We start from the raw sequence: 22,433 nt of genomic DNA, 5'->3' as shown, positions 1-22,433 counted from the left end.
TTTTGCCATTCTTGGTGACGTGTAACGGTGCCGCTTAAAATCACGGGTGCCTCAGAGTTTATGAAATAAAATAATACAGTCGAGAGGCCTGGCTGCTGTTTGCTCACAGCACTGTTAGTCTTGTGCACTGCAGCTATTGTAAGTTAGTTTAGATGAGGTGCTTTAGATGATTTGTTTCAGCTTTTCATTTGTCCGTTTATCTGTTTCCATATCACAGGCTAAACACAGCAGAGATCCCGTGCCCAGAACCTATCCTGCTGCGAAGTCATGTTCTCGTCATGAGTTTCATCGGCAAAGACGACATGTGAGTGTGTAGGAGGCCTAATAATTACACGCCCAGAACTGTATTTTTAAGTGCTTTGAATTATCCAACATGTGAATATTTCCCACTTAAATAGCTCCTTGCGTCTTGTAATATTTTTAATGAATCTTTCCCACTGTATTAGTGCATAGAGTTTCTAATTTGTTCAACTGTTTTTAAGTCCCAAAATGCTTCAGAATAACAAAGCTCACCTTGTTTTTTGGGGAATGTCTCATACAATCAGCTGGGAAAGCATCTGTTTATGGACAGCTTTTTATGGATAGAACCGTATCTCTGGAGCGAAGCACATTGTTCAGTGATGATTGGTAGAAGAAAAGAATGGGAATTAGGAAGCAAGGAGACTTGTTCTGGGTCCGTTTATCTGAGTTGTTCACTTTATTTTTGTTCAAGACCAGCGCCGCTCTTGAAAAACGTCCAGTTATCAGAATCCAAGGCTCGAGAGTTGTATGCGCAGGTGATCGAGTACATGAGGAGAATGTACCAGGACGCCAGGCTCGTGCACGCGGATCTCAGTGAATTCAACATGCTGTGAGTGTGTGGCCCACGCGCACCTCCCAGCCGTCACCTCGTGTCCTTTGGGGAAATGAACTAAATCCCCGTCCAAGAAGTCCTGCTAAATTCCCCAGTTGTAGAGTTGGCTTCCACAAGGTCACAGGATAGGATGTGTTCCCTGCCTTTGGTAGCCTTAGTCACAGAATTGACCACTCTGATCATTAGCAGAGCTAAAGGACTTCGGAAATTTTCTGTTTTCATCTCTTGTTAGTCAAAGCGGCTCTTCTCCTTACCCACCTCATTCATTTTATTAGTTATTTCCATTGCTACTAAAGTAGAAATGTTTAAACAAGAGTGTGGGCGAGCCGTGGTGTGCCCTAGCCCCGCGTGCCCAGCCCTCATGCCAGCCTGGAGGCAGCGTGCAGCTCACCCCCGGCGCGCCTGGCCCGCAGGTACCAGGGCGGAGGTGTGTGCATCATTGATGTTTCTCAGTCTGTGGAGCACGACCACCCGCATGCCTTGGAGTTCTTGAGGAAGGACTGCGCCAACGTCAACGGTGAGTGGACACTGGGGTTGTCCCCCAACTTGTTTTCTCACTCTGTTAAACCGTTGATAGAGAATCTTGGGGCTAAATCGTTTGATGCAGTGATACTGACACCAGTGTAGGTCGTGGGGTATTTTTATCTCTTTGTTTCTCTATGAAGGGGTTGGATTAACAACCCCTTCCCTCGCAAAGCTCTCACGAATGTCTTCCTGTGACAGATTTCTTTCTGAAGCACGGGGTCGCCGTGATGACTGTGCGAGAACTCTTTGAATTCGTCACGGATCCGTCAGTTACCCACGAGAACGTGGACGTGTATCTGGCAAAGGTGAGGTGGGGCCAGGACGGGAGTAACAGACGGCGGTAGTGATTGCACTTCTGAGGGACTCAGGGCTAGGCGTGGCTTTTGTTCATTGTGACAGCTTCCGAGACTGTCTCCTGAATTCAGAGGTGGGGAATCAAGCTGTAGTAAAAAGCCGATGGTAAAGCCAGGTTTCTTGACTTTAACCATCAGCAAGATACACAGGCTGTCAAATTTCTGAATGTATAGTAAGAAACCTGTTAGCTTTTGGTCATTAATTCCTTTCTCTTGTTTCTCTTTCTGCATCACAGAACTTTTTAAATTGTGGTAAAATATACACAGCATAAAATTTACCATTTTAACCATTTTTAAGTGTATGGTTCAGTGGCATTAAGTACGCTGTTGTGTATCTATTACCACCATCCATCCGTGGAACTTTTTGCATCTTGTAAAACGAATTCTGTCCCCATTAAACACTGACTTGCAGTCCCTCCCTTTCCCAAGCCCCTTCTGCTTTATGTGTATGACACCTACTCTAGGTACCTCGTATAAGTGGAATCATACAGTATTTGTCTTTTTTTGGCTGACTTATTTCACTGAGCATAATGCCCTGAAGGTTCATCCATGGTGTAGCCTGACGCCGGATTTCCTTCCTTTTGAAGGTTGAATAATCTTCCATTGTGTGTAGAGACCACATTTTGTTTATCTGTTCATCCCTTGATGTGTACTTGGGTTGCGTCCACATTTTGGCTGTTGTGAATGACGCTGCTGTGAACATGGGTGTGCAAATATCTCTTCAAGGCCCTGCTTTCGGTTCTTCTGGGTGTACACCTGCAAGTGGGATTGCTGGATCATATGGTCATTCTACTTTTAGTTTTTGAGGAACCGCCATACCATTTTCCCTAGTGGCTGCACCATTTTACACTGTCACCAGCAGGCTGCATGGGTTCCAGTTTCTCCACGTTCTTACATCCTCACCAACACTCGTTATTTTCTGGTTTTATTTTTTGTTTTGTTTTTTGAGTAGCTGATGGGTGGGAGGTGGGGTCTTGCAATTATGATTGACATTTTCCTAATGATTAGTGATGTTGAGCATCTTTTCATGTGCTTGTTGGCCATTTGTATGTCTTTGGAGAAATGTCTATTCAGGTCTGCCCATTTTTTAATTAGATTATTTTTTTGTTGTTGAATTATAGAAGTTCTTTATATATTTAGGAGATCCTTAACCCCTTGTCAGATATATGATTTGCAAATGTTTTCTCCCGTTCCATGGACTGCCTTTTCACTCTGGACCACACCCTTGGATGCACAGAGGTTTTTAGTTTTGATGTCCAGTTTATCTGTTTTTACTTTTGTTGCCTCGCAATCGTAGAATACTGAACACATGGCCCCTGAACAGGTGTTCAGGTTCATCCCACCTTTTCACACTCTCCCCTTTCCCTGGAATGCCTTCCCATTTCTACCTTTGCTCATCTTGCTCTGCCTAGGGAACTTCAAAGCTCAATTCAGAAAGCTCTCGAGGAGAAATCAGGCAGAAATCATTGTTTCCATAGGTATATTTTCTATATTATCTAACTTTGTAACGGAAGTAGTCACACTGTATCCTTCTTATCACATCAAGTTCTTTTTAATTCTGTCACCCTCTGCTAGGCTATGAACTCTTAAGGGACAAGAGTTTTATTCTGTATCACTGGTAGCTAGTCAGTACCTGGCACGGAGGAAATAATCACGTTAATTGAATAAGTAAATATCACATCAGTTTTATTCTTAAACTTATTTTTAAACATAATTTTCTTTTTATATAATTTTTTTTAATTTATTTATTTATTTACTATTTTATTTTTGACCGTGTTGGGTCTTTGTTTCTGTGCGAGGGCTTTCTCTAGTTGCGGCAAGCGGGGGCCACTCTTCATCGCGATGCACGGACCTCTCACTATCGCGACCTCTCCTGTTGCGGAGCACAGGCTCCAGATGCACAGGCTCAGCGGCCATGGCTCATGGGCCCAGCCGCTCCGCGGCATGTGGGATCTTCCCGGGCCGGGGCATGAACCCGTGTCCCCTGCATTGGCAGGCAGATTCTCAACCACTGCACCACCAGGGAAGCCCCCTTCTTAAACTCTTTAGCACTAATTTTAGTGTGTGAACTTAAAAAACTCTAGTACCACTGCTGTTTGCTTTCCTCTATGTATTCTAAATAGGTTAGAGAACAAATCTTAAGTTTTACAAGCCCAAAGAATCTATAGAATCTTTGTCACCTTCTTAGTGTCAGTCATCATTTGCTCAGAGAGCTTTCTTCGGGGGTCTGTCATGCGGCAGCGTTAGAGCCATGGGCTCAAGGTGAGAGGCCCTCCTGCTGCTCTGTGATCCCCTTCGTGGACAGCTCAAGAATCGAGGAATGGTTCTTTCATTCTTTCGGTGTCAGTTTTCCTTTAATAAATATTTTTGTTAATCGTTTAAAAATTAGTCAAAGCAGTATTGCTCTTGAGGAAGAGTCTAGGGATGCCCTGAGGCTAGACGAGCTTGATTTATACTGTTAACTTCTGGGTTCGATGGCAGCCTTTTTGGTGAGTTCTACCGTGGAGAGCTAACCTGTACCCCTGGAGGACACGGAGAGTGAAGGGGTGGTACCCAGAGAGACGAGAACAGCTTTCCACTGAAATTGGGGAATGGATGTGTCTTCTGTGGGTTGAATGTAAAGGAGAGTGATTTTTGTTTTCTATCCAAGGCCATGGAAATAGCATCTCAAAGGACCAAGGAGGAAAGGTCCAGCCAAGATCATGTGGATGAAGAGGTAAGATGTATTATCTGTTTACTGACTTAGGAAACACTTGTGTCTTGAGGTCTTTTTTTTTTTATATTGCTGGGGCATGATCTTAATTATAATAGATAAGCAGTTTTTTTTAATGATGATATTTCCTTGAGCCGTAACATGTTACACGATTCAGCTGCACGAGGCTGTGTAACTTACATCCCATTACATCCTTCCACTCAGTGACCTGTTAGCCCCTTGTCCTGCGTGGAGAACATTTTTACAGAACCCCTTGGAGGACGTGATTCAAGAAGGAAGAGCCTGTTTTAGTTTGCTAATGTGAATTTTTAAGTGATTTAAATGTTGCTTTCAGTAACACTGTAGATTTTAAAGACTCATGTTTGGTAAAAAGGAAGACTTTTAAAAAATCTTAGGAGTCAGTATATTTTTTTGTGAAGGTGATGCATAGTAGGCTTTTAAAAAATAATAATAATTCTCACAGCTATCGTGTGTGGTGTGATGGGTGAATATAAGGTACCCCATATACATCAGCTGTGGCACAGGGTAGATGATGCTCCCATGAAAGAACCTCTTCCTTTGTTAGGCATAGGCAGGCAGTGTTTGCTCACAGCAACTCCTTTCTCTCCCATCAGACAGACTTATGGAATACAGACGAGGGGAGAGAAGTGTTATTCTAAGGGTAACCATATATCAGCAGTGAGGGTGACAATGGTGATAAATTCCGCTGTGACTCGATGGGGTGAGGATGCTGAGTGCACGGGAGGAGTATGTGAATAAGTCTCCATTTTACTTTTCCTCTGCGTCTGTTAGGTGTTTAAGCGAGCTTATATTCCTAGAACCTTGAATGAAGTGAAGAATTATGAGAGGGATATGGACATAATGATGAAATTGAAGGAAGAGGACATGGCCATGAGCGCCCAGCAGGACAACGTGAGTCGCTGGTTTGTCTTCAGCAAGTAAGCTCACCGCGGGAAGCTGCCGGCCCAGACCTGCCGTCTTGAGTGTTGGCCTCTAAGCTAGTGCGACGGCTCATTCCCTTCACATTAGCAAACCCTCTGCACACATTGCTTGTAAAGGGAATCAATCCTCTGGTCTTTGTGAAAGGAAATGACACACCTGAGTGAGTCCAACAGACTGTAATTGCAGGAAAAGGAAGATTTGTATAGAAGTCTAGGCTATAAATGGTTATTAGACTAGCTCCACTAACACATATGTTTCAGAGTCTGGAAACTTTTTTTCTGCTTAAGGGCCAGACAGTAAGTATTTAAGGCTTCGCAGGCCAAGAAGCAAATTGAGGCTATTATGTGGGTGGTTATATAACAAGAGAGAAAAGGCTTCCCCCAAATTTTTGATGAAATTAAAAATACTGTAATAATAATTGAAAACACACAACTTTTCATGATACAGGTCTACTAATGAGAGAAGAATGGAGTTATTTGCGGGGGAGGAGAAAACATTACATTTAGTTGAGATTCAGAGTTAGGGCTTTCTATCATCAAATTGATTGCATCTGTTTATCCTTAAAAACCACCAGGCCGAAGGTCGGATTTGGCCTGTGGGCCAGAGTCTGCCGATGCCTGCTGTGCCTGTGGGCGAGAACCACACCCTTGCTACACACTCTCTGTGTCCCATGAGATAAATGTTAGGCACCTTTTTTTAATCACACAAGGTATCATTTAGACCACAGTGTTCTTTCTTAGTATTGCAGTGTACTTCCGTGTCCAGTTTTATGTTGATTCTTGTTTTTTTCTTTTTGGTTTCAAGATTCTATACCAAACTGTCACGGGACTGAAGAAGGATTTGTCAGGAGTTCAGAAGGTATGCAGAACATGTGTTTCTGTTCATTTACTTGAAAACTCTTTCAAAGGATATAAAATTTCATGTCAGGTATTATTAAATTAACAGTGGGGTAATGTTACTAGTACAGATGCTTCCAAAGTCCATGGGCATTTTCAGAAATGCCCTTTTTATGTTCATTCTTCTTAACCATGAGACTGAAATGTGGAAATGCATGGTTTATTCTTCATTCTGCCCCTGAATTGCTCTGTTGTTGTAGCTGAGGCATCGATTCTTTTTGTATCCTGTTCTTCATTTGTGAAGTTATTAACAAATAACCATGTGCTTGTTGATGTTTCTACAACCAACTTAAAGCAACAGTGAGATCTGGTCTTATCCCAGCGCACAGGCTGTTGAAGGGCTAGTCAGGCTGTCTCGCAGTGCAGATTCCTGTAGTGTTTTTTTCTTAAAGCAACTTTGTTTTGTCTTACATTTTCAAACGGCAGGGATTGATTCTTATTTAAGCAATAATAAAGGTAGTTCTTACTTCTTTTAATATTCTTTTTTTTTTTTTAAATGATTGATCGATTGATTTGGCCACCTCGGGTCTTAGTTGCAGCATGTGGGATCTTTTGTTGTGGCGTGGGCTCCAGGGAGCGTGGGCTCTGTAGTTTGCGGCACGTGGGCTCTCTAGTTGAGGCGCGCGAGCTCAGCAGTTGTGGCTCACGGGCTTAGTTGCTCCGCGGCATGTGTGATCTTAGTTCCCCGACCAGGGATTGAACCCACGTCCCCTGCATTGGAAGGTGGATTCTTAATCACTGGGCCACCAGGGAAGTCCCACTTCTTTTAATATTCTTAATGAAAGGCTTGAAAATGAAGGATCACAGTTTACATTCTGAAAATTGAGTGTGGTTTTTTTTTGTGGGAAGAATTGGACTAGGAGAATTCTGGGTTTTATGCAGCAGGTGTGATGGGGTAGGTGTGCTTTGAATTCTAGAGCAGGAAGATTCTGCTATAACTGGCTGGAAAGCCTTTCTGTACAATCGCGTTTTAAAGATCTGTTTTTTTCTTATGAAAAGAAAACCTCGTGGTTTTAAAAATGCTTCCTCCTGCTTTAAAAACTGCTAAATTTGGACTTCTCTGGTGGCACAGTGGTTAAGAGTCCACCTGCCAATGCAGGGGACATGGGTTCGAGCCCTGGTCCGCGAAGATCCCACATGCCGCAGAGCAGCTAAGCCCGTGCGCCACAACTACTGAGCCTGGCTCTAGAGCCCGTGAGCCACAACTACTGAGCCCGTGTGCCACAACTACTGAAGCCTCTGCGCATAGAGCCTGTGCTCTACAACAAGAGAAGCCACCGCAATAAGAAGCCCGTGCACCGCAACAAAGACCCAACGCAGCCAAAAATTTAATTAATCAATTAATTATTTTTAAAACTGCTAAATTTCAGGGAAAAAATGAATGTTTCTCTTGTTTAAATATTGTCTTCCCTCTTGATTGGATTAAAAAGTGTTAAATGAAATTTAATTCATAGGAAATCCACTGTGAAGTTATCTAAATAACTTCACTTTTTTTTTTTTTCCCGGTACACGGGCCTCTCACTGTTGTGGCCTCTCCCGTTGCGGAGCACAGGCTCCGGACGCGCAGGCTCAGCGGCCATGGCTCATGGGCCCAGCCGCTCCGTGGCATGTAGGGTCTTCCCGGACTGGGGCACGAACCCGTGTCCCCTGCATCGGCAGGCGGACTCTCAACCACTGCACCGTATTTTGTATCTTTCCAAATCCCGGCTCAATCCTCCTGATTTCCTGCAGGAGGTAGAACAGTCCTGTTGTTGATCTAGGTCACCCAGTGAAGCCCCAGTCCCTGTGTTTGGGTACGTCCTTGAGCCGTCCTGGAACGGCTACTTCAGGCGTCCTCCCTGACATTGATTCCATCGTTTTGATGTTTCAATACAGGATGTCATTTTTCAAAGTCTGTCTGTAAGGCTGATGATATCTGATTTTTGGCATTAACACATTTAATACCAATGGATAACTGACTGGTTTAGAATAACATGGTCCTGTGATATTTTCAAGGTCCCTGCACTCCTGGAAAGTCAAGTTAAGGAAAAGACTCATTCTGATTCAGAAGATGCCAGGAGCTCTCAGTGTTCTGACACAGACTCTGCGGAGCAGGGAGACACTGCCTGCTCCCGGAAGCCCGCCGCTGACCTCGAAGTCGATAAAAAGGTTAGCCGCGAACTTACCTCCCCTTGTTTGTCAGTACGACAGCGCAGCCCCTCAGGGCTCTCTGCTCAGGTGTCTGGATCACAGTTGCTGAACACATTGGTCAGTAAGTCCCTCCACCTGAAGTTTTAGTTCCCAAGCGGGAGCTTTGCTTTTGGTGGTGACATCAGCTAGAGATTGGGCTTCTACTAGGAGCTCCTTGGGCACTGCCTAGAGAGAGGGCACACTAGTTTCAGTGCACTGATGAAAAGTGATTGTCATACACTTGAAGAACAAATGATGCTGGGTTGCCCTATGGTGAAATACCAAAGAACCATTTCAGGGGTGTTACAGCCCAGCTCCCTGTTTGCAGAATCTCTGTTTCTTCCACTCCTGGCTGTGGACATAAGAGATGCTCCTGATGAAACAATCCATGATGGCTAACTGTTATTCTTTAGTCTTAGCCTGATCCTTTAAACCTTATAGAGTGAGGGTTCCAAGAATTCTGAGAGATACCCAACTCCCTAGCACACATTCTCTTTGGCTATCTTCAAATTTCTATTAAGAAATCTTAAAGATAATTTTCATCCCAAATTCTACCACCAAACCATTATCATTTTCAATTTTTTTTTCTGTGATGCTCACTTTTTATCTTTTTACATATATTTTAAAATTTAGTTGTGGGGCTTCCCTGGTGGTGCAGTGGTTAAGAATCCACCTGCCAATGCAGGGGACACAGGTTCGAGCCCTGGTCTGCGAAGATCCCACATGCCTCCGAGCAGCTAAGCCCGTGCGCCACAACTACTGAGCCTGCGCTCTAGAGTCCATGTGCCACAACTACTGGAGCCCACGCACCTAGAGCCCGTGCTCTGCAACAAGAGAAGCCACCGCAGTGAGAAGCCCGCACACCTCAATGAAGAGTAGCCCCCGCTCACCACAACTAGAGAAAGCCCACACGCAGCAACAAAGACCCAGCGCAGCCAAAAATAAATTAATTAATTTGTTTTAAAAATTTAGTTGTAATAATATGAATACTCAGAATGAATTAAATTTGCAAATTTTTTTACTTTTTGTTTTTGTTTTTACAGGAAAGAAAAAAGATGGTCAAGGAAGCCCAGAGAGAGAAAAGAAAAAACAAAGTTCCTAAACATGTGAAAAAAAGAAAGGAGAAGACAGCCAAGACGAAAAGGGGCAGATAGAACCAGAACTGTATGATGTACAGTAATTTCCCATCACCTGCTCTCTGAGCTGCATCTGGAGGATGGGTTATTGATTTTAACTGAATGGTTATTACTACAATGTCCATGTGGACGGATTCACGTGTTTTCATGTAATCATGTAAAAAGCTCTAAGCTCTAGTGTTTAGGTCTAGTCCTTATCTCTTTATGGTATTGATAGAGGATTGTTTAAGCTACTTTTTTTTTTTTTTTTTTTTGCGGTACGCGGGCCTCTCACTGTTGTGGCCTCTCCCGTTGCAGAGCACAGGCTCCAGACGCACAGGCTCAGCGGCCATGGCTCACGGGCCCAGCCACTCTGCGGCATGTGGGATCTTCCCGGACCGGGGCACGAACCCGTGTCCCCTGCATTGGCAGGCGGACTCTCAACCACTGCGCCACCAGGGAAGCCCTAAGCTACTATTTTAATGAAGAACTTTATACAGTTTTACTTTTGTATATATTTTCTCCTGCAGTGTGGTTTTTGAAGCATCATAACTGTTTAAAAGGCACTTTGGGCAAACTTGGGCAAATTGTTTTTGCTTTGTACGTGCCAAAGACCCATCTGAAATCATTTGATTATAAGGCCACAGTTTCTATAAAAGGGGGTTTCACTGATTTAGAGAATTCAGTTGATATAATCGTTCATCGCAACTTTGTTCTATGTGTATTGATGATTGTTTACAATAAGTTAGTCTTCATCTTTCATATTCTTTTTTGAGCTAGGACCTCCTGGTTTATAAGCTATTTCACGTTCAACTATGAGACCTGTTCATTCATTCATCAAATATTTGAGTATTTTAGGTGTGAGGATACAGCAGTAAATCCAAAGCAATTTCCATAGATAAACCTAGTTTCCCTTAAACCGAAGCTTGTACCTGCTTGTTTGAAAGTCAGTGGGTTATTGAGGGAGGGGCGGGTCTACTGGATAAAGCAGACAGAAGTTACTACCTTTAGCTGGTTTGCGTTTTAATAGGAAGACAAGGCATTAAACAAGTACAAAACAGTCTATCAGCAGGCAATATATTCCGGGAGAGGGGAAGAAATAATGTAGAGAAGAGAATGCCTGGGGCGGTGGGAGAGTGCAGGTTTAAAACAGGCCACGCTGAGAGGCCATATTTGGGCAAATACTTGAAGGATGTGAGTCATGTGCATGTCGGGAGAGAAGAGCATTCCAGGCAAAGCAAACAGCAAGTGCAAAGGCCCTGAGGCAGAAGTGTGTCTGAAATGTTCCAGAAACAGAGAGCTAGAGCATCATAATCACAGCGGGAAGTAGCAGCTTAGATCAGGTGGTGGTATGTTCCTGGAAGGTTTTGAGCAGAGGAATGGTGTAATCTGACTTCTGTTTTGAAAGGGTCGTGATCCCTGGGGCTTCCAGGGAGAATGGACTAGGAGATGAGTGGGGGTGGACAGGCGGCTGGGTATGTACCGTGGTAACCCACGCTACAGATGATGGAGGCTCGGTCCAGGATGGTAGCAGTGGACATGGAGAGAAGCGGTTGGATTCTAGGTAAAGCAGGCACGGTGAACTGGATGTGCCATGAGAAATGCCGATTTTAGTCCTTGAAGCAAAGGCAATTTCCATAGATAAACCTAGTTTCCCTTAAACTGAAGCTTGCACCTGCTTGTTTGTTATTGAAGGAGGGGCAGGGTCAATTGAGCTTTTAAGTCAAATTTATTATGTTCATAATAGCCTCTCTTCCTGACTTGAACAAAGTTCAAAATATGAAGTATAATTTCAGTGAAACACAATTGTATGTCCTCTAAAATATTCTACAGTTAACACAACCAAAGAGAAAACAAAAAAGGAGGCTGAGCAATCCAGTACACCTTGAGGGATTCATCTTCAGGACCCCCCAATTCTCTCGTGGGTTGGGTCTTACCTCCAGCCAGGCGTGTTTGAATCAGGTGGTTGGGCTCCGCAGTGCCATCTTTGGTGAATCGAATGAAATCACTAGGCTTGGATTCAGTTTCACTGGGCAAAAGTGGTGTCGGCAGGATGGACACTCATGACCTGCTGCCAGGAGGAAGTGGCTTGTGACGTGCCAGGATTTGGGACTGTAGGGGATTCTAATTGGAGGAGCCTTTTTCTGACAGCTTGCTGATGTGGCTGTTTCCCCGTCTGGATTCTGGGCTGTAGCTGTGGCTGAGTGGGAACCACTGGTAGCATTCTTGCCAAACTAGTCTGAAACCGTTTCCCTTGTTTGTTTCTTGCCAGGAGGTCTGGAAGAAGCAGCCTCTTTGTAGGCAAACTTAACAGGGCTACTTTCTGGCTTTGACTGCAATAGAATTTTGAGCACTTGACAGGTTTTAGTGTCCCTGGATTATTGGTTGTGCAGTGACTTTCCATTGGGAGAGATGAGCTTTGGGGTCTCTTGATCCAAAGGCTGGGACATGATTTTGTCAGTTGTTGATGTATCTGGTTTTCTGTCCCATTTTGTTGATTTTCTAATCCCTTCAAAAATGCAGGTGTTTCTAAAAGTTTACTGTGAGGAATCTGGATGACTTTGTTGAAGCATGAAATCACAGCCATTTCCTCTGCGGCTCTACTTAGTCTTCCTTTGATGAAGCAGTTTAGGAACAGAACTTTGCCTGGCCCAGGAGCTCCAGCATTTGAGCCTGGCCTTGGAGTGAAGAGGTGGGCACAGTGGCAGCTGGCTGCCTAGGTCTGATCAAATGCGAATCCATGTTTGGGGCTGACATCACTTTTTCTTCAGCTTTCTCTACTCCTTGATGAAGATGGACTCAATCGGTTGAAGAACTTTGTAGTTTGGTACTAAGACTTGGAGAAGAGCTCTCCTTTTCATGGGTTTCTGCTGACTTCTGTGCAAGCAGCTTGTTTCTTGGTTGCAGGCCTATCCTGTTTTGTGGCTGATTTCATTAACCTTTTGGCTCAAAATGAAGAGATGAAGAAGTTCTTCTAGAAGCTGGTAAAAATTCACTTGAAGGACATCTCAAATGTCATGGGCTCTGAATGTTGACATTTCTAAAAATCCTTTTGGTTTTCAAGAGCTTGACAGATTTTCTAATTTTTAGTTGTTTATACACATATAAATAAAGACCAGGAACATTCATTCAGAGCTTGATTTGACTTCTGGGGTTTACTTTTTGATGATGAAAGGGTCACATGAATCAGCAGGTATGGTCTGCTGGTATGGTCAAGGTGTGGTCTCCTGTGAAGATTTCCTGTGACCACATCAAATGGCTAAGATTTTCAACCTTTGGTGATCGTAAAACAAGAGCTCTCCGTGTTCTGTCTCTTGAATTGGATTAGGTTATTACATTCCTAATCCATTTTGGTTGGAGTTTTTAACTTCCATATCCTTTGGGTTTGTGTTACCTTGGACATCAGGGCTTTTATTTTAGTGCTCCAGGGAAATTATAGTGTTGTGTCTGAAATCATTTAAGCTAGTTTCCGAAGGAAAAGATACCTTTCTTGCGTCTGTGTTCTCGAGAGATCTTAGTCGCGGTTGGTAGTGCTGTGGGAAGCTCTGGGCTTGAACTTGGAGAATGAAGGCTTGAACTCGTGGAATTTTTGGTTTTCGGCTTTCCTTCATTTTCTGTGTCACTCCACATCCTGCTTTGACTGCTGGCAGGCCGCGGTCGTGAGGAGGTGGCCCTCGTACCGCCTGGAATAGCCACACACCCACAAAATCCTTTCTCTCTCCTTCTTTCCCAGAATGGCAAGGGCATCATCCGTGTGTGAGCGCAGCTATTTCTAGCTCTCTGAGAGCTTTCTACCCTCTTATCAATGCACCTGAATAACTTTAAGGCCGAGCAACTTAATCATCTCGGGGTGAAACTTTAACCTTTACACATTTTCTGCATAGCTGTCTTGGAGTCATAAACTTGTCAGTGAAAAAGTGGTGGGTCCTTGGGGTCCAAGTGCAGCAGCTGGAGAGGCGGGCAGGCAGAGGATGGGCTGTTGAAAGTACGCATGGGGGTTGCCCTTGAGGGTAGCATCTGTGCTACAGCCGTGGGTGTGAGTGGCTGCATAGGGGAGCATCAGAGGCTTAGGTCAAGGAACTGAGGCCAGGGTTTTGGAAGGACCATCTGTGTTGGGACAGGGCCTAGTTTTAGAGTGTCAGTGAGTGACATGCCTGAATCTTCAGTGGGCTGGGAGAGGGGTGACGTGGACGCCTGTAATGTTGGGGGGAGGTGAGTGGTGTCGGACGACGTCAGTGCCCTCCGGAGAGCCAGGGTTTAAATGGGGCAAGGAGAGGGGAACCCTCAGAGGAGACGCTGAGGATACGAGGCTTTTTGCTGGTGTCTGACCCCACCTGGGTTCCCGACGGCACTGCGGGGAGTGTTTTGGGATGGAGAAGAGTAGGAAAAGCCCCGTTGTGGGGTTGGATGCTTCTGGGTCTTAGGACCTGACCCCATTAAGTAGGCAGATGCCACAAGCACATGGAGATAAAGAGTAGTGCCTGCCTCATGGACTTCTTGTGAAGGACACAGGAGAGCCACAGGGAGCTTGGCAAGGGCTGGATCAGGCTGGTGAACCTGGACTCAGTCATTCAAGATGGAGCAGTCCGACCCCTTGGTGTTCCTGCAGTGATGTGAGAAGAGGTTCACAGAACCTAGAAAGTATCTTGCCTCCCCCCAGAAATGGTGAACCTCAACCCGTGTAGCCGCCAGCTGTAATCAGCAGTTTACAAAGTATACAGCTCACAGGAACAGGATAAATGATGCTGGGAGGATACAGTCAACCGAATTCAGAATAAGGTGGGGGGGGGAAGAAGAGGGAGAGCTATGATAAAGAGGTCCAGGAGACATTTCCCAATGCTGTGGATTTCACTTGGATCCTGATTAGATCAAACCAACTGTAAAACGATGGACTGTTTGGGGGTTTCTTTTTAGACAAATAGGGAAAACTAAAAATGGAGGAGGTGTTAGATGATAGTAAGGGATTGTTAATTTTACTGGGTGTGATAGTGGTATTTTTAAAAATGGTTCTCTCAGAGTGTGGACTGAAGTCTTTATGGGTGAGATGGATAGAATGCCTGCGATTGTTTCAAAATTCTCCATCCTTGACCGACTCCTAAAGGAAAGTGGTGGATGAAGCAGAAATAGCAGGAGGTCAGTAGTTGCTAAAGCAGAGTAATGGGTATGTAGGGATTTATTTTACTCTTCTCTCTCTGTAACAATTTCTGTAAGAAAAAAGGGTGTTTTTTTTTTACTGAGTCGAAGTAAATATATTAAGTGTTTAAAACAGGGCTTGTCACATAGTAGGACTGTGTTACGCAAGTATCTATATTTTTATTTTACTTGTTATTCTTTTGTTTGTTTGTTTGTTTTTGCGGTACACGGGCCTCTCACTGTCGTGGCCTCTCCCGTTGCGGAGCACAGGCTCCGGACGCGCAGGCTCAGCGGCCATGGCTCACGGGCCCAGCCGCTCCGCGGCATGTGGGATCTTCCCGGACTGGGGCACGAACCCGTGTCCCCTGCATTGGCAGGTGGACTCTCAACCACTGCGCCACCCAGGAAGCCCTACTCGTTATTCTTAAGAAACTTTTTTTGCCCAGGCATCAAGGTTTAATCATCTGGGCCAAAGAAGTAGCTCTAGGTAGAACTCCGATGGCTTCTGGTACTGGCCCAGCTCGGCAATGTCACTTGAAATGCCTTTTGTAGGCAGTTCGAGAGCTTGTATATTGAACAAATGCTGACAAGTTTTAGTGCTGCCAAGCCTGACCCTTGTTTTAACATATGTCACCTTCTCGGTGACCTGTCCTAACCACTCTGTCTGGATTTGCAGTCTGCCCCCTTAACTAAGGCCCCCACACACCTTATTACCTTTGCTCTGCATCGTTTTTCTAAAGCTCCTCTAACTAACTTACAGGTAGACCTCGTTTTATTGCGCTTCACAGATAATTGCGGTTTTTACAGATTGAAGGTTTGTGGCAACCCTCTGTTGAGCACGTCTGTCTGTGCCATTTTTCCAACAGCATTTGCTCACTTTGTGACTCTGTTACATATTTTGATAGTTCTCAAAATCTTTGAAACCCTCTACCAGCAAAAAGATTACATCTCGCTGACAACTCAGATGATGGTTAACTTTTTTTAGCAATAAGGGCTTTTTTAATCACTTTTTTTAGACACAATGCTATTGCACACTTACAGACTACAGTCTGGTATAAACATCACTTTTTTATGCACTGGGAAACCAAAAAATCCACGTGACTTGCTTTATTGCGCTACTCGCTTTATTTGGTGGTCTGTAGCCGAGCCCACAGTATGTCCGAGCTCTGCCTGTACTTACATGCTGAATTTTCTCATACGTATTGTGTGTCTTCCCTCACCTCCCAACCTCTTCCTAGAATGTAAGCTCCACAGGGGCAGGGATTTTTATCTTTGTTCAGTTTTGTATCCCAGCACCTAGAATTGTGTCTAAAATACCATAAATGCTCAATAAATATTTAAGGGAATAATACGTTGTGTTTCTTAAAGGTGGCTGTGACATCAATTGGATACACACCCCACCCCCCCCCATGATGATAAATATGAAGACTAGGGGTTGATGTGCATTGACTTGTGCCCTCTAGCCTTCCCTTCAGTGACCAGGGGCGCCCACGGTAAGGTGACTGACCTACGCCTGGGGGCTACAGTGCTGCCACTGCACAGTCTTCTGTCCTCAGACCCTCGGCATCAGCACAGCTCTCCAGCCAATGGAACAGGTGCATTTTATTTTTTTATTTTTTATTTTTTTTGAACAGGTGCATTTTAAACTGGATTGTTGTTTTGACTTTGACCACGTGAGACCATTTGACTGCTATCCAAAGTGCCTGGGCAACAGTGGATCGACTGATGAGTTATTCAATCCCAAATCACCATAATGTAGGAGAATGGGAGACCTGATATAAGCCTAGGCTTATAGTCACACATCTTGCCAACTCTCCCCAAATATGGACTGAAAGTTTTGAAAATAAGTTGATCTTAAGAGATGGTTCTGGTGGTGGTCTGTGAGAACTGTTCCAGATACAGATGTATTTTTGATGTATTTGTGGGGGGGAGGTGGGCTCCACTTCCTACTCTGCCATCTTGACCTCCTCCTCAAGGGATGGTTCTGAGTTTGAACTAGGCCTCTGCTTCCTTGAGAAGCTGACCAACTCCCACAGTGAAGCACCATCAACAGGGCATAAAACAGGACCCCAGCCCCAGGGGTGGGCATGATTGTCAGTAGGTGCCTGGTCTGGCCCAACCTGGTTTTTCAGTAAATGATACCAATATTGACGGTGATGTTGGGAGCCTCCCTCCTGCTGCTGGGCACGTGAACGTGGTCAAGGCTAGCCGGGGCAAGTTGCAGGAATGGATAAGGCACTTTCCATTGGGGGAAGATTTCTCGTCTGTGGATTGTGGGAATGGGACCAGATAGCCATCAAATTTCTCCTTTACAATTCTGTTATCTTTAAACATGTAGCATGGACTTCCCTGGCGGCTCAGTGGTTAAGAATCTGCCTGCCAATGCAGGAGACACGGGTTCGAGCCCTAGTCCGGGAGGATCCCACATGCCGCGGAGCAGCTAAGCCCGTGCGCCACAACTGCTGAGCCTGTGCTCTGGAGCCTGCGAGCCACAACTACTGAGCCTGTATGCCACAACTACTGAAGCCTGCATGCCTGGAGCCTATGCTCCGCAACGGGAGAAGCCACTGCAATGAGAAGCCCGCACACCGCAACGAAGAGTAGCCCCCGCTCACCACAACTAGAGAAAAGCCCGCATGCAGCAACGAAGACCCAATACAGCCAAAAATAAATATAAAAAATAATAAATTAAAAAAAAAAAAGTGTAGCACAGATGCCTCTTATTGAAAGGAGTTGCCAGTAGGTATTTTTGGGACTTCCCTGGCCATCCTGTGGTTGGGACTTGGCGCTTTCTCTGCCAGAGCCTGGGTTTAATCCCTGGTCGGGGAACTAACATCCCGCAAGCTGCGAGGCGTGGCATGAAAAAAAAAAAAAAAAACATTTTCAGAGAGAAGGAAAGGGGTCTCAGATGAAGGCTTGAAGAGGAATACAGAATGAAAAATAAAGAAAGCACGTGTGAGGGCAAATAAATAACAGCCATTGATTGTTAAAAAGAAAAGAAAAGAAATTGTGTTTTACAGGAGTCCTGGATATTGCTAAACAAAGTGCTGTAGTTTTATGGATGACCAAAGGCCTCAAATTTCGTGCTCAAAGAAGTTTCATGTTTTTCTCATGGATACTGCACACTGTGTGTTATCTATTTCTGATTATGATTTCTGGCTTTATATAAAATTAATAAAACAACTGACAGAGTGAAAAAAAAAGTAGTATATCAATGATTTAGAAAAGGCCCTTCAGAGGCCAAAGGACCAGGTTAGAATTACATCTCTTAAAACAGTTTGTTTATTAAAATACAATAAGTGGGTTTAAGGTGCCAGTTATATCCCACAGGCCAGGTTTGCTTTTCACCTGTATCATAGTCTCATAAGGCAATTTTATTTTTTTTACCGTGTGCCATTTGAATTTAACGATGGGAATTCTGTTCATTGTCCTGCAATAATTTTTGCGCCTCTGGAGGGAGATATTTGCCTAAGTTCTTATCATTAATGTCCTGTGAGCTGCAGGAATGGCCCGTGGACTATTGATTGCACAGGAGGCATAAGACTAGTCAAGTTCATGTCTTTACCTTCTCCTTAAAGGCTTAAATGAATGGATCCTTATGACAGCAGGTGCATGTTTGGTGGTTGATGTTTAAATTAATCCTTTGCAAGAGCTCCTGAAGAAAAAGCTCCTCGATAACATTTCCTAGAAGTTGTAATTCATTCAATCAGGAGTTGTTCATTTTACTTTAAACTTAGACACATACTTGAAGCAAAGAATATCAACCACACACAGAAAGATTCCTAAAGAGCCTTAGACTGGAAATCTGACCTGTTATTAACTTGTGACGCTCACTTCATCTTTCTGGGCCTCAGTTTCCTCATCTGTGAAACGATGACATCGGGGAGATGAAGCCTGTGATCGTTCTTGAGCTGCACTCTCCACGTAGTATCCACGGGCCACATGTGACGGTCAAGTTTTTGCAATGGTGCTAGTCTGGACTGAGAGTGTAAAATACACACTGGATTTTGAAGACTTAGTATGAAAATAATATATATATATAAAGTAACTGTAATTTTTTGATATTGATTTCTTGTTGGAATAATAATATTCTGCATGTATTGGGTCAAATAAAATCAATTAGAATTAATTTCACCTATGTTTACTTTTCTTGTGGGGTAGAAAATTTTAAATGACATATGTGAATATGTGGTGTATAGGACAGAGCAACAAACAAAGGAAGGAATGAGCAAGATTTCCCCCAGAATCTATCTCAACCCATCTTCTACAAGAGAGTTTTAATACTTCACATTCAAAAATATATTTCTGAGGGCAAAATTGCCATTCTAATTGGCTTAAATACAGATCGTATATACGGTGTATGAGGGACAATAGGGCTTTTTAAAAATAAACAAGTAAAAGGAGACATTAGGACTTCCCTGGTGGTGCAGTGGTTAAGAATCCGCCTGCCAATGCAGGGGACAAGGGTTTGAGCCCTGGTCCAGGAAGATCCCAGATGCCACGGAGCAACTAATCCCGTGCGCCACAACTACGGAGCCTGAGCTCTAGAGGCTGCGAGCCACAGCTACTGAGCCCGCATGCCACAACTACTGAAGCCCGTGTGCCTAGAGCCCGTGCTCCACAACAAGAGAAGCCACTGCAACGAGAAGCCCGCGCACCGCATCAAAGAGCAGCCCCCGCCCGCCGCAACTAGAGAAAGCCCGTGCACAGCAACGAAGACACAACGCAGCCAAAATTTAATTAATTAATTAATTAATTTTAAAGAGGAGACGTTAAATACTTGTTTTTTCCCCACAGAATTTTGTGCGCTTGTTGGTTTGCTCCTCAAACTTTCCTACCGAAAGGGATTCACCGAGACAGAAGAACATGGCCCCAGGATGCCTTCCACTCCACTTCCAGGCAGGCCTTTTTTTTTGAATGTCTTAAAGCTTAAGAGATTTTAACTTAAAAGACAAAATCCATGTGAGTTTTGCATTCATAATAAATTTCTGTTAAGAACTTTGGGGAAAAGTTTTAAATTATCATCAAGTAATATCGATACTCTAAGAAGTGGTGCCTCACGTATAACCCGAGGTTTCCTTGGTCCACATCAGGACCATCATAATCATATTTTATTTTAAAGTCAGTTGCTAGTGAGGATAGTGTAGCAGGATTATTGCTTGTAAACTGCAGAATAACAGTGTCCATTATATTGCAGTAAGGATTAAATGAGATTTAATGCAGACAAGTCATTTAGCACACACTAAATGTTTCTAAAATATAAGTATTGGCTATTATTCCCATTTGGTTCCTAATAGGTGCCGTTCCACATAAGATGAAGGACAGAGGCTAAAGACTTTTTCTTAGAGAATGCTGACTGTACTGGGATGGCTCACATCAAGTTATAACATTGTATCAGGACTGCCATTATACCAGTGGGATACCGGTTTCATTTACAGTTTTGTTCATATGTATGCAGGTGTTAGTAGGAGCCCGTGTGTCCTAACTGAGAAAGTCCCAGATTTGAATGAAGAAACCCTGAAATTTAGTCCGGGATCTGCTACTCCTTTTTATTTATAACTTAACCCTGTCTATGAAGAACTGTTAAATGGTCTTTAGTAAACAGCACATTCAATACTATCGCTAAAAGGAACAAAGCCGTTTGGAGGAAGGGAGAAGTGAATACAGCAACAACCTATAGGCTGATACACTTGTTGCCTGGCTGAATTTCCTCGTGTGTTGGGCTTGGAAAAGTCATTTGACATAAGCCCTTGTGTCTCATCTCCTTAACGAGGGTGATTGCTAAGGTCTAAGCACTGAACTGGCCAGTCAGACAGCCTGACTTCACATTCCACCTGGTTGGCATTTGAAGTCAGTTTCAAATTCCACCTCCACTATTTGCTAGTTGGACAAACTTGGGCAAACCAAACTTTCTGAACTCGCTCCTTCATCTGAAACGAGCCTGGTACTCAATTAATATTGGTTCCCCCTAAGAATTCGAGGAAATGCTAAGGCAAGTTCCCTCGCAGTGTCACTTTCTTGCTCCGTTTCTCTCTTCCAGAAGGAATACGTTTTATTTTACCAACAGGGTAACTGGGAACTTGAAAGCGGAGAGTTCCAGAGCGAGTGGTCTAAGTCCATGGACGGCCCTTGGAGAAGTGAGGAAAAAATGACCTTCACCACCAACAGGTTGGAATAGGGTTTTAGGAGCAGATGAGGGGTGGGCATTCCCTGGCGGTCCAGTGGTTAGGACTCCGCCCTTCACTGCAGGGGGCACGGGTTCGATCCCTGGCCAGCCAGAGGGCGGGGGATGCGGGAGGGGAATCTAGTTAGAAGCAAATTACTGGACAAGGAGCAGATGAGGACCAAACGTACGTGGTGGATTTCCGCGGAAGGAGCCTCAACGGGGCGGAGGGCAGGGGACTGCCGGAGGGGTGAGGTGGGAAGTGCAGAGATGGGTAGAAAGGGGAGGGTGGAGGAGTCCGAAAGCCAAACTCCCAGACTGGGCAGTTTCACTTGTGCCAGCCCCGCCCTAGCTTAAAAGGGTGGGCGGAGTCGGCCTCATCCTGGTAGAAAACCGCTCCCTGTTTTGGGGCCTGGGGTCTCTGCCTGATGCTTGGGAGGCTCAGGTGGTGCTGGTTTGGCACCCACCCTAGCACCTGAGCAGGAGAGGCCGGCCTTCCCAGCTAGGTGAAGGGGTGCGTGCTCACCCCAGGGGCAGGGCTGGGGCTGAGGCTGTGAGATCAGCTGAGCACTGGACTCCCCGCCCCCTGGGGCCCGAGTGTCTCTGGGCAGGCTGGCCATGTTGTAATTAGGATTTTCTGCAGTAGAGCTGTGGGTTGATTTGGGGGATGGTCGTTTTTCTGGTTTTGCTTTTTGGCTGCTTTTTGTTTGGTTTGGTTGGTTTTAGCTTCATGGCAGCCTATGGAGCATCTAGTTACCCCACTTAGTGGAAAGTGGAAAGCCGGTGGCCCTTGCTTTCACCTGGAGGCCCACTCTGGTTAGGATTTCTCTGTCCCCTCCTGCAGGAGCTTTGCTGCTTCTTCCCCAGTTTATGAACGAGTCTGCTTTGTTTGCTGCTTTTAGCCTGTGCTCGCCAGGGAAGAAAGTGGCCAGAAAAGCAGTGAGCAGTCTTGGCCATTAGCTGGATTCACTCTCCCAGCATCTCTCTGAAATACCTTTGACCTCGGGGCATGGTTCTGAGGCCCTGGGATGACCCAGAGGGGGCTGAAATCCTCCTGCCTCTGGAGTCTGGGCTCAGGGAACAGAGAGCAGGTTCTCTGGGGACAGTTCTCCAGGATGAGGCAGTTTCTCAAGGTGTCACAGAGATGGAAATCTAGCTCTCTTGACTTGAATGGGCTTGTTAGGAGTCCAGGAAAAAAAGAAAACAATCCTTCAAAGATCTTAACAATGGGAAAACATTTTTGTAACAAAGAAAGGGCAAGCCCCTACAGGAAGGCAAGTAACAGAAAAGATCTCCGGATGGTTGTATTTGGGGTATGAAATTTCAGCTGCTTCTATCTTCAAGCCCAAGGGAGGCCCCACCCAGCCTCAGTGGGCTGTCCTGGTCCAACCACCTTATGCTAGGCACGTTGCCAGCCAGTATCAGCATCCCAGCATGCAGAGGAGTCTGTTGTCCAAACCATGAGGATTGAGGGGGAGAAGAATCCGAGTAGACACATTAGGGGTGCTTTGGATACAGCTGTTCGAGGCTGGGTGTGGGTGAGGCTGCCTGAGGCCAGTGGAGCTGGATGC

The 22,433-nt window shown here is 44.8% G+C and overlaps 1 protein-coding gene across 4 annotated transcripts in view; it reads left to right on the top strand.

Annotated features, from left to right (window-relative positions):
* The window catches only part of RIOK1 (RIO kinase 1), a 29,311-nt gene extending 13,263 nt beyond the window's left edge, over positions 1-16,048 (top strand). For 3 of the 4 annotated variants that reach the window (XM_082638480.1, XM_082638478.1, XM_082638481.1), the window contains exons 9-17: positions 218-304; positions 713-850; positions 1,267-1,370; positions 1,577-1,683; positions 4,382-4,447; positions 5,237-5,356; positions 6,191-6,244; positions 8,278-8,430; positions 9,495-16,048. In XM_082638480.1, coding sequence (XP_082494606.1) covers positions 218-304; positions 713-850; positions 1,267-1,370; positions 1,577-1,683; positions 4,382-4,447; positions 5,237-5,356; positions 6,191-6,244; positions 8,278-8,430; positions 9,495-9,605 — 940 coding nt within the window. In that variant the 3' untranslated portion in view covers positions 9,606-16,048. The remainder of the gene's footprint in view (positions 1-217; positions 305-712; positions 851-1,266; positions 1,371-1,576; positions 1,684-4,381; positions 4,448-5,236; positions 5,357-6,190; positions 6,245-8,277; positions 8,431-9,494) is intronic. The other variant, XM_082638479.1, reaches the window with a different exon arrangement.
* Positions 16,049-22,433: the final 6,385 nt, after the last annotated feature.

The sequence above is a fragment of the Mesoplodon mirus genome, assembly GCF_964341445.2.
Source record: "Mesoplodon mirus genome assembly, chromosome: 12".
Taxonomy (NCBI): Eukaryota; Metazoa; Chordata; class Mammalia; order Artiodactyla; family Ziphiidae; genus Mesoplodon; species Mesoplodon mirus.
This window is presented reverse-complemented; position numbering and strand designations above follow the sequence as displayed.